A 12,066-nucleotide genomic window follows, 5' to 3' on the forward strand; every position below is an offset into this window, starting at 1 on the left:
TAATATAATATAATATAATATAATATAATATAATATAATATAATATATGTGGAGCTGATGGCTACAACCAATGGTGCAATAACGCTACTGGTGATTTCTGGAGAGTCTAATGGTCCAATATCGTGGTAATAACAGGAATTATGGCAGTGCAATTACTGCAGGAACACTGCAGTGCCATGCAATGATGTGGTAAGAGCTGTGGAGTATTAACATTGTCATGACACAACATTACCCACTGTGGTGAGAGCACAGCTCGTACAGCACAGCACATTGATTTTAGACAGCCTGTAAATGCTGTATTTATCACTAATCACCACTGTTGTATACTGCATAACACTACTGGTGAATAAATCTGTGCAGTGTTTGCTGTCACATGAGCTGCACATTTCCCACTCTGCAGAAAGCAGCTCCCTGCAGTTACCTTTTGATTTGCCCCTCGTACTCATTTCTCTGTGCCTCCAGGTCTTTTTCCAGCTTGAGGATCATGCTTTGCAGGAACTCCCTGCTCTCCTGCTCAGGTTTGGAGTCCTCAGCAGGGCTGCTGGTGGGACTGGCTGGTTCCTTTGGCTCGTGGCTGGGACTGAAGCAGGGCAGGAATTCCTTCTCGGAGATGCTGCTGGCAGGGCTGGGGCTGGAGCCGCTGCCTTCCCCACTCTCTGCCTGGGAGGGGGGAACATTGTCGTAGGTTGAAGCCCTGTGGAGGTCGAGCAGCTTAAAGAGATCATGAGACAACGTTCTCTTGTGTCCATCAGAGCCCACGGGGCGCGTGCTGCTTTTCCAAAAGTCACTGGCAAAGACATCGTTCTTCTCCTTGCAGCCCTTCTCCCCTGGGGGAGCCGCTGCCAGGAAAGATTTCCTCGTAGGTAAAGTCTGAGTTCTTTTCCTTGGCTGTGTTTTCCACATTCCCTGTGTGTCTTTGGACTCTGTGTCCTCCCCGGGGACACTGGAGCTCGCAGCTGGGCCAGGGGTGCTGCTGGAATTGGGGTGATCCCTCTGTAAAACAGAGCACGGCTTTGGGAGAGCCCGTCCTGCTCTGGGAGCAGACAGGTGACAGCTGCTGCTGTGACTGCAGGGTTTACAAAGGCCACACTCGAGCCTGCTGGAGGAATGGCCTCGCTTTTCCATAGAAAACTATTTTGAATTGCACCATGATTACCATTAAAAAGAACTTTTTGCAGAGATTCCTTCGGAGAAAAGCCTTTAATACCCAATGCTTTCCCTTCACCAGCCTGAGCTGGAAAGGTTTCACGTGTTCGGCTGTTTAGCCAGAAAGCTTTGGGAGTTTTCATATTTCCCAGAACAGCAGATTTTCCACAGGAAAGTGGAAAGTTTATCTACATCATTTTCCTGATGTAAATATTCCAGGGATGACAGATACAGCTTTTGAACCTATAAATAGCACTTTATATAAAAGTGGTTTTAGGGCTCGCTGACCTGTCAGAGCCTGTCCCAATTAATCACACGTTTAATAAATTGATTATTCCCCTGGGGATCCCTCCTTACCATTTGCCTTTGGATGGAGCCTCTGGGAGCTGTGGGGCCCTCTGCAGCTCCCCAGCCCACGGAGCTGCGAGGGACAGGAGCTTTCTTCTCGGTTTTTTGGGCAGGTGGGGAGGGAGGCACATCCTTGGATGGGGGAAAGAGCTTTTCGTGGTCACTGATCATCACAGTCATCACCTTCTGGACCTGGGGTGTGCCTGGAGGAATTAGAGATTGTCAGGGGCAAACCCAGTGCCACAGGATCCCTTCCACCACTTGGATTTCCTGCCTGGTCTTTCTGGTGTCTAAAATGGAGATGGAGCAGAAAACAAGGAGAAGGATCACAAAGCCAAATAAAGTAAATGCAGTGAGTAAAAGTAGGTGAGTACCCTCATTTCTTTGAGTTTCCTCTGTTCCCTGGAGAAGGATTTTACACCTCCCTGCTCCAAGCAGCACAGAGATGATCTCACCAAATTCCTGAATGGGCTGAACTCCATGAAGGGAGCATGCAGTGTAATTCCTGAGGGGGTTTTGTCACCACAAACACCTTTAGAGCCTAACAAACACAGGGCTTGACTCTGCCCTGCTGTACTCGCTGTGCCCAGGCATGCTTCTGGCTTATATCCACAGCTCCACCACAGAAAATCATTCATTTCAAGGCTGTGGATGCAACTCAGTATTTCAGCATGCCAGGAGTTCCTGTGCCAATGATTCCAGCAGTCCCTTTTACCTCTCATGATAATTGCAGGGTCCTCTATCTTGGGTCTGATGAGGTTCACTCCAATCACTGTTGCCAGGTTATCCACACTCATCTTATTGACGCTGGAGTTGAGTTGGATTTCATAGAGAAACCTGCCAGAATTGGAGAGCAAATATTTCCCATCAGAGGTGGAAGAGTGCAAAAAGCCTCACTGGTATAAAATCCTGGTTCATCCTCCCAGCTCTTCCTCTCAGTCACAGGAACAGAAACACTTGGCCTTAGAACTGGAGCTGGGTCTTACTGGTACCAGAATAAAAACCATCATGTGAGGAGCTGCTCCCCTCAAAAACAAATCAGAAAGGAAGGGAATCCCCCCATCAGATCTCCAACTGGAGAAAAACCACCCAGGCTGGGTGAAACCTGGAAGTTTTGGTGCACAATGTTTTTGTCCAGGAAAACTACACCTGGTTTTAACTCTCAGGGATTTATCAGTGAGTCTGAGGGTGGTGATTTATGCTCAGACATTGTCAGGGGGTTTATCCCCGGGGCTGAAATTCTCCTCTACAAAAATCGGGATCTGGTGACTCAAAGGCAACCAAAGCATAGCTTAAGCAGGCTCTGTCTAGAGGAGTCATCCTTTGGGATGACATTTCTGCTCCCCAACACCAAACCTGAGCTGTCCATGCCTTGTGCAGAGCACTGACCTGCAGATGTAGCTGAGGAGGTTGTAGTTGTCTCTGGGGAGGAGGGACAGCTGCTTCACGAGCTCCTGGTGGCCCTAAATGCGAGGTAAGAAACAGCTCCAGGAGGATTCACAGGCACATCTGGGCCAAGAACAGCTTTGGTCACTCCATCCGTGCCTTTGGGGGTCTCCTCCTGGGGACTCCACCAGTCCCAGGGTGGCAGTGGAGTCCCCATCCCTGGGAGTGTTCCAAACACACGTGGACGTGGCACTGGGGACAGGGGTTAGTGGTGCCCATGGGGGTGCTGCTGGGTCATGGCTGATGGTCTTGGGGATCTTTTCCAACCTCGTGGATTCCATGACTCTGATTCTCTTGGCATTTTCCATCACTGTTTTGTGTATTTCCCCATCCCTGGAAGTGTCCAAGGCCAGGTTGGATGGAGCTCTGGGTAACCTGGGCTGTGGAAGGTGGGATGGTGGAACTGGATGGGCTTTGAGGTCCCTTCCAACCCCAACCACTCTGGGATTCCTTGGTCCCGTGTATAGGAACGGTGCCATTCCTGTTCCTATAGTGGCTTGTTTTGCAAAGGGAGGCTTCTTTTCCACCAAATTACATATTAGGAAAAGACAATTCCCATCTGTTCCACACTTCTCCCTCTCCCAAATCCCCACTCCCCTCCTTGGTGTCCCCCAGGGCCCTCTGCCAGCCCCATGCTCAGCTCGGGCGTGTTGGGCTTCCTTCCATCCTGGTTCTCACACTGGCTGTTTGCTGCCAAGGGCTCCACAAAAAGAGGTGCTGAGCAGAAATTTAAGCTTTAACATTCACAAACCCATGTGGTCAAGCTGGAAAACCCCACTGGCCTCAGGAGAGTTTTTTCTTTTTCATTTTTTTCCTTCTTTTTTCCCTCCCCAGACTCCAAAGCTCAGTGGCTGGCACTGCTGTGCGCCCTGGCATGGAAACTGAAAACAAAAGCATCTCTACCTTTGTCTCATCAGCTTCCAGAGCCTTCCCACAGAGCAGGAAATCCTCGTACTGCAGCCAGGGCACCACGGGCTCTGGGAGCTCCCGCAGGTAGAGCTTGAACAGGGAGGCCACGGTGTGGACATCGGTGTCCCTGCAAAGTGCAAAGAAGCCACTCAGGGAAAGTCAGGCCCAGCAGGTCAGCAAACCCCCACAAGGCTCTGTTTGAGCTCTGTGGGCAGGTGTGGAGACAGAGAGATGTCAACAGGAGGCAAGAGCAACCTGGGGGAACCCACAGCCAGGGAATGGCCCCAGCTGGCAGCAGAATAAAGGCTTCGTGGAGATTTTCCCCACCTTGAGGGTGGCAGGTCCCAGTGTCCACCCCTGGGCTGAGCTGGGATAGCAGGGAATTCACTTCGAGGGCTCCTGCCTCCTCCCGAAGCCGAGTTTTGAGCAAGCACAAAGCCACGGTCTCAGCTCTACCCAGCTGCCCTGCCCTCGGAAATGCTGGGCCCTGGCAGGCAGTCCCTGCTCCGGGCTGCCCCATCACCCAGGCCCAGGTCTGGGCACAGCAGGAGCCAAACCCAACAGCAGCTGTCCCTGGCACGACACAGGCTCTTGTGTTGCCTCAATCTCCCTCCTTTGCTTTGTGAACCTAAAGTCACTTTTCCTCACCCACTGGACGACTGCAGAGCCACGTTACTGAATGAGCGGGAGCTGCATTTCTGGAGCACCACCCTGGTCCTTGTCACTGCATTCGAAGGGGTGGAAATCAAGGAGAAGGGAGCTAAATCCTTCTCCCATCTCCCGTTCCAAGCAAAATCCTTCTCCCGTCTCCCGTTCCAAGCAAAGCCGTCCCAGCCCGTGCTGGGCTCCCGAGGGTCCGCATGCAGATCCTCCCCTGCCCGGCCACACTCCCCAGCGTGGAGCTGGCGGAGCCTCCCTGGGATCTCAGAGCAGCAGCAGTTACTGGGGCTGCTCTGCCGGGACAGGTGTTTGCAGCTTTGCAGCCCTTGTATTTACATTCTGTCAAAGGGACACTGTCAAGATCATGAGCCTCTATTCTGACCTACCTTGAAGTCGCTAAACTCTTATAAACTTCAAGCAAAACCCCCTCAGGTCAGTTATTTTTAGAATTGGTGGGGGTTGTAAAATACTATTATTTTTACGAGCACACATAGACACAGAGGGATGTTTTCAGAGCTGCGTTTTTGTAGGACCTAGCAGTACACCCCACTGGGCATGCTGGGTGCCTGGACTGCACCAGCAGCTTTCTAACACTCCCCACTCCACCCTGCCGTGGCTGAGTGTGTGTAAGTGCTCCCCTGAAAACCCAGACAGGCAGCAAGGATGGCACTGAAGGTGGAGCCAGCACCTCGCTGCTCTCAGGTCACTGCAAACCCCATTATCTGCCTTCCTCCTCACTGAGAAAATGTTTTGCTTGGGGTGCCAGGGGGTTGCAGTCACCCTGAGACCACCCTGGCCATGCTCATCCCAAGCCCTGCAGCACAGGGGGAACATCCCGGGGAGGGCTGAGCTCCCTGGCCATGCCCCGTTGCAAAACAGGGCTGCAAACATTAAAGGTTTCACCTTCCCATGGCCCTGCACAGGTTCCAACAGGAAAGCTCCGAGCAGGGCTCAGTGCCCAGGAAATACTCAGCTGCTTCGCTCCATCCGGCTCTGCCCGGCTGGGGGATTTAGGGGAAAGTGATGGGGTTTTCCTAACAAAGCTCAACAAAAACGGGGGAAGTTTTGTGGTTAGGGACAGGCCTGTGAGCAGAGAGACGGGGCTCCTGCACAATGCTTAGGCAAGATGGGCTTTGCACAAAAATCCAGGGGAGCTCCTGGGTTTGGGGGCTCCCTTTCCTCGAGCATCCCAGGCCTTGGTGGCTCTCAGGGCAGCTCCCAAATTCCATGGCCAGTGTCACCTTCACACACAGCAGCACCCTGGGCACTCCTTGTCTCGGGCCTGGTGCACAGGGCAGGGCAGGAATTGAGCTGAAATCCTCACCTGAAGTGCCATGCAAAGGCAGGACCCACTTTTCCTCAGTCCCAGCTCCGGGGCTGTGGCTCTCACCAGCACAAACTGGGGGGAAAAACCCTGGAGCAGCACAGGTGAGCAGGGCAGGGTGGGCCATGCCTTGTGCCACTGGGGCCAAAATCAAGGGATCAGGGGGGACAGGACAGAAAACCCCTGGAGAAAGGGAGGCACCAGAAAGAGGGGGAGTTCCCCTCCTGCTCTCATTTTTCACAGGGCATGGCAGAGGCAGCAGCTGCAAAGGTCTCTCTCCAAAGCCTCTCTGAGACCTACGAGCAGGGACAGGCAGCTCTCCCAGATTTAGGGAATTCTCCGTTTCCTCCTGGCCCTGCAGAGAAGGGGGAGCAGGGGGGCACAGCTTTGCAGCAGCAAAAATCTCCCAAAATCTCTCCCATCTCTGTGTGATGCTGTAGGGAAAAGCATCAGGAGGAGAATACCACGGCAGGGAAAGGAACAACTTCTGCTGGGTGTATGAGAGCATCCTCTGGGCTTGTCTGGGACCCTGCCCTTGCTCTCCTTTCTCAAAGCCCTCAGCTGATGGGCCAAGCTCTTCCCTTTGCTCCTTCCTTGGCTGCTCCAAACCGTAATTGCTGTGTGTGGCCGGGATTTTCCCAAACGCTTTCCTTTCTTTCCAGGAATCTTATCTCAGCACCCTCTGGTTGTGTGTTTGTGGTTACTGCTGAACCCTCTCTCCTCCTCAAGCCCTTCTGGAGGGTTCTGGAGGGCACTGCTGGGCTCTGGGGGTTGGACTGGCTGCTTTTCCCTGGAATTTGGCAGTGGGAGAGGGGGAATCAGCGTTACCTGTCGAACGAGGGCCTCTCCCCGGCGTCGAAGGCGTCCCGGAGCTGTCTGACCAGGTTGTCCTGGCCGGGCAGGCGGAAGATTCCCTCCTCACTCACTCCATGCTCCCGGATGAACTCGGCGCTTTTCTGCACCAGGATGGGCACCTGGTGCTGCCCGAATTTCTGCTCGTAGGCCATGGTCTCTGCCAGGTGCTGCCCGAACACCGCTGGGGACAGGGCACAAGGTCAGAGCAGGAACCCCAAAGCTCCGCTGGGGACACCTCACCTGCCCCAGCAGGAGCTGCTGCTCTGCCAGGCACCAGAACCCTGCAAACTCCTCGGCAGAAACAAAGTTCTGCAGAAACCAGAGCCTTCCCCGAGGAAATAACAGCAAAATAAAACCTTGTTCCTCCTCCAGTAATTGACAGTTCTCCAAATGACTGAAAGCAAGCCTTGGGGTTTGCTGCCTGTGAGCAGGATGCTGATCCAGAGCGAGACAGGGACAGGGCACAGGGAGGGAAGGAAGCTCATCCCACAAAGCTGAGAAAGCACAGGAGACAACCAAGAAACCAGAAAAGATCCTTGCAGGGATTTGGAGCTGGAATTCTTCCTGATCCCATTGCTTTTCTTCCCCCTCCCCTCTCCTGACCTTCCCCTGTGCTGGGGCCAGCTGTGCTCCAAGGGGATGGTACCTTTCCTTCGGAGCAAAACTGCCTTTTTCCTCCTGAAGCCGCGGCAGAAGCAGCACCTGACGGGGGGCAGGCAGCAGCTCCTCCTCGGAGCCTGGGGCATGGCAAGAGCAGGCAACTCCCAGCTCCAGCAGGCTCTGGAATATCAATGGCAAAGGGTCCCCTGGTCCTCTGCCATACTCCTGCCCTAGCAGTGCCCGTGGTGTGTTCCCCTTGTGCTCTGAAGGCTGAAATCATTCCCCTGCATCCTCCAGAGCAGGGAAATGCAGGTAAACACCCTCAGCTGGAACCACAGGGCTTGTCAGCACCTGCCTGGGCATGGGGCTGTTTCATTTGTCACTCACACTTTTAAATAATGAACATAAACCTGTCACCGTGCACACGAGGAGCAAATGTCTCTCTTTTTTTGGCCTCTGTGCTGTGGTAGCTGATACTGAACTGGTGATTTCACTGCAGATTTGTTGGTCTGGAGACACCTCCCCAGGGTGCTGTGATGCCGTGGGAGTGACAACCAACCCTGCAAAACCACACCGAGATTTTGGAGATGCTTTTGCTGTTTCTTCACTCTCTGCAGCTTTTCCGCTTCTTGGTGTGCAACAAGCTCACAGGACCTGGGCCACAGGGCTGCTCCCAGGTGGGCTCTGCCAAAACCTCCCCCATGCAGGGGTTGCTCTAAAAGCTCCTGTTGCCCCAGTTTACACTGAAGACAAAAAACCTCAAGTTTTGGGAGTTTTGGGATCTGCTAACCTGTGTATTGACATAAAATGCAGCTCCACAGTCCCTGACTTCTCTGCTGTCCTCAGGGCCCTCTGTGCTGCTATAAATTTACATTTTCTTTCCTATAAAGTCACTTAATTTACCTGGAAGAGACCAACAGCCTCCTAAGTTTAAAAAGGATCAGAGGCAGAGCCGTTATTAAATATTAGAGCCAGTTGGGACAATGCCCTGGAAATTCCTGGCTCAATCCTCCGTTCAGCTGGGTGATGCTGCCTCCCCCAGGGCACAGCCTGCTCCCGTTCGGAGGCAGAAAAGCTCAGGGATGCAGAGGAAAACCAGCTGGGACAGGCTGGGAGAGCTGGAGGTGCTCACCTGGAGAAGGGAAGGATCCAGGGAGAGCTCAGAGCCCCTTGCAGGGCCTAAAGGGGCTCCAGGAGAGCTGCAGAGGGACTGGGGACAGGGGATGGAGGGACAGGACACAGGGAACAGCTTCCCACTGGGAATGGAATGGATGGAATACTGGGAAGCAATTGTTCCCTGGGAGGGTGCTGAGGCCCTGGCACAGGTTCATGCCTGGGTGTGAGGAGGGTGAGGGTGTGACCCAGGCAGGCTGAGAGCAAACGGGGGCAGAAAGGATGGGCTGAGCAAGAAAAGCCAGGGGAAAAGCAGAGCGAGGAAACTGGCAGGTGGAGAACCACATTTTCCAAGGCTTTGTCCTTGAATGGGAGTTGTTTTCAAGAACACTTCCAGGGTCAAAAAGCCCAGGAGGAAGTTGATAAAAGAAGATGAAGCCAGGCCAGAAATGTTTGCTCAGGCCTGGCTTTCCTCACCACTGCCCGTGTTTGCAGCAGCCCCAGCGCCGGGGCTGCTCCTGGAGCAGCTCCCAAGGGAGTCATAAGCGACACGTCCCAGCCTCGTTTTCCAGGGATTTCTGAGCCCAGCTTTGAACCCCTCACCCCAAAGTGCTGCAGGCCCCAGGGCAGTGGGAGATCCTCCCTCCAGGAGCTGTCCCTGCTCCCTTTTACCTCCCGAGGCCGACCCCAGCGCCCTCCGGATGGATTTCACCCACTCCTCCATCTCCGCATGGGAGCTGGCCATGAGCACACAGCTGTCCTGCCCTGCCCGGCTCTGCTCTCCAGCCACCCCTGCAAAAACAACACATTTAAGGAGAGGATTGGAGGAGAAAAGGCACATTTGTGTTGTTTTCTTCGTCAAACGCTTTTGGCTCCAAATTTCCCCATTAAAGCCCCGCTGGCTGCAGGGGAAGCGGAGCTCGGACATTTTGCACTTGGAGATCTGCAAGAAAGGAACAGAAACTGCTGCAGCTGCAGCCTGGCAGAGCTTCTCCTCACCATGGGACATGGGCACTGACACAGGGTTGTCAGTGCTTGTCTTGCTTTCACCCTTGCTCCAGCCCTGGGTGAAAGCAAGAAATTCATTTTCCCATGAAACAGAGCTCCGGGAACCTCGGAAAGAAGTGGGAGCGGGAGCACAAGGACTGGGAAAGGACTTGCCTGAGTGATTTTGGGTAGTCAACCCCCCCAAAAGCGTGCAAGGAGGAGGAGTGAGGCATCCTCACCTGGGATGATTTCAAAGATGAATTTCCCTCCTTCCTCTGGGTTAGTGGCCACCACCTTGATGGTGCTCCCCTGGAGAGACAGGCAGCCCTAGGACAGAGCAGAGCAAACCCCTGTGTGCCACCTGTGCGAGGCCACAGTGCCACTGAGGGTGGGGGTCCTGCCCTCAAACACCCTGCAGGAGATATATTTCATAGAGGTGTATTTGTGTAGATAAACTACAGTGACTTTTCAAACAAGAGCCACTTCTTAAATGCCAATTTTTCCAATGAAGTGATTCTCAGAATGAGAAAATGGTTCTTTTGCTCTTTCTTATCTTTTTCTCACTTCTCATGTTCTTTCGGCCCTTGTTGGGAGTGGAAGAAGAGAAAACGAAGGAGAATGGACTTGGGAAAACCCCAGAACATCCTGTTTCTGCTGGGCAGGGGTAGGAAAACTGTTCCTTGAACACAGCATCACTTAAACCCAAAAGGCAGCCCTAAGCCGGCAGGAGAGGAGGAGAGAAAAAGAAGAAAAGGGATGGAAAATTAACAAATAAAGTGGAAAACAGCCATTTCTGGGGACCTTCCTTTCCCTGGCTGTGGGGGCTGGCAGAGGGATTGGGGTGACTCAGCCCTGGAGGCCTCCCCGGGCAGGAAATGAGCCTGCGCCTCCAAAATGAAATTTCTCAGCCATTTCAGCCTCCTGGAAGCCACCGAGCTCCTGGAGCCCAGCTGCTTCCATCGGGATCCCTGCTGGGACCCACGGGGCTGGATGCTGGGGTGGTGCAGCAGGGGCAGGGCAGAGCTGCCATGGGAAGGTTTTCACAGCACTTTCTGTTCCCACATCCCATTTCCAGCTCCTCCCCAGCACCCCGGAGCAGGGCAGAGCCAGAAAAGGGACCTGGATCCCACCGGGCTCAGCCTGCTGCTCCCACCCCGAGGATCCACGGATCACCTTCCCCCGGGGGTGTTTTCTATCCCCAGAGGAGTTTTGCTGCTGGTAACACTTTGTAGAGGGAACAGCCTTTCTGGCAGTGGGGACTTTTCCCTGGAATTTCTCCAAAGGAGGAAAAGGTGGTAGATACTCTAGAAGTGAGTTACAGTATGGAGAAAATGGTGGGGAAATAAAATAAAATAATTGAAAAACCACCTGATTTCTTCCAGGCAAGTGCACTGGCCAGAGAGAGAGGAATTTCCTTCCCTTCCAGCTGCCTCTCCTGTGGCAGGAGTCCTGAGGAAGCAGCTGCCCTTCCCTGCCATCTGCCCAGCCCTCAGCCCTGCCAAGGCCTGGCTTGGGCTGACCCTCACCCTCAGGCTGTGCTGAAAATCCCGCTGATTTTCCCTAAAAGTGTCCTGCCAGGTGCCCTTCCCACCAGAGCAAGGACAGAACCTCTCTCAGAGCTCCCACCCCTCGTGCCCTCACTGCTGTCCTGGAAGGAGAGCCGAGCTCTCCTCCCCAGCCTGTTTCTCCTGGGAAATGGTGACAGCTCCCAGCTGGGGACTGGACTGGGCTTTCCCAGCTCCCCAGTGCTGGGGCTCAGGGGGTCCCAGCCCCCAGCAGGGCTTGCAGGCACCTGAGGAACTGAAATGCATCCATGAAGTTCCTGATCAGGACTGTTCATCTCTGATACTGCCCAGAGGCAGAAAACTCCTTTAATACCCAACTCCAGACCCACCCCAAACCATTTCATGGAATCATGGAATTCTGGAATGGTTTGGGTGGAAAGGGACCTCAAAGATCATCTTGTTCCACCCCCTGCCATGGGCAGGGACACCTCCCACTGTCCCAGGCTGCTCCAAGCCCCAACGTCCAGCCTGGCCTTGGGCACTGCCAGGGATCCAGGGGCAGCCCCAGCTGCTCTGGGCACCCTGTGCCAGGGCCTGCCCACCCTCCCAGGGAGGAATTCCTTCCCAATATCCCATCCATCCCTGCCCCCGGCAGTGGGAAGCCATTGCCCCTTGCCCTTGTAAAAGTCTCTCCATCTTTCTTTTGGGCTCCCTTCAGGCCACAGTTAAATCACCCCGAAGTTTCTCCTCTCCAGGCTGGACAACCCCAACTCCCTGAGCCCCAATTCCCAGCACGGGGGAGATCAAGGACCAGCACAGCCCAGTAGCCTCGCCCTACCTGCGGCTTGGCATCGTCCTCGTCCTTGTAGTAGTAGAGCTGCTGTCCCTTGAGCACGAAGTAGCGGTGCTGCCAGTTCTTGACGATGGAGCGCTGCTTCTTCAGCCAGCCCAGCTTCAGGGGCCGCTCCAGGGCGCTGGGGGAGCCCGGCCGGGCGCCCGCGGGGTCCCCGCTCATCACGCTCCGGGAGCGGGCTGTGGGGACAGAGGGACACGGGGAGTGGGGACAGAGGGACACGGGGAGTGGGGACAGAGGGACACGGAGAGAGGGGACAGAGAGGGACACGGAGAGAGGGGACAGAGAGGGACACGGGGAGTGGGGACAGAGGGACACGG

The 12,066-nt window shown here is 54.4% G+C and overlaps 1 protein-coding gene across 1 annotated transcript in view; it reads right to left on the minus strand.

Moving 5' to 3' along the window:
- The window catches only part of ARHGAP25 (Rho GTPase activating protein 25), a 19,825-nt gene that overhangs the window by 4,088 nt on the left and 3,671 nt on the right, over positions 1 to 12,066 (minus strand). Inside the window, exons 2-10 of the mRNA XM_042023139.1 lie at positions 11,732 to 11,925; positions 9,628 to 9,715; positions 9,074 to 9,193; positions 6,662 to 6,869; positions 3,844 to 3,976; positions 2,884 to 2,957; positions 2,210 to 2,331; positions 1,504 to 1,697; positions 422 to 993 (exon numbers count right to left, since the gene is read on the minus strand). Coding sequence (XP_041879073.1) covers positions 422 to 993; positions 1,504 to 1,697; positions 2,210 to 2,331; positions 2,884 to 2,957; positions 3,844 to 3,976; positions 6,662 to 6,869; positions 9,074 to 9,193; positions 9,628 to 9,715; positions 11,732 to 11,925 — 1,705 coding nt within the window. The remainder of the gene's footprint in view (positions 1 to 421; positions 994 to 1,503; positions 1,698 to 2,209; positions 2,332 to 2,883; positions 2,958 to 3,843; positions 3,977 to 6,661; positions 6,870 to 9,073; positions 9,194 to 9,627; positions 9,716 to 11,731; positions 11,926 to 12,066) is intronic.

This window comes from Corvus kubaryi, unplaced genomic scaffold (assembly GCF_017639235.1).
Source record: "Corvus kubaryi isolate FWS band 111438036 unplaced genomic scaffold, C.kubaryi_AGA036_p1.0 37237, whole genome shotgun sequence".
Lineage (NCBI taxonomy): Eukaryota > Metazoa > Chordata > Aves > Passeriformes > Corvidae > Corvus > Corvus kubaryi.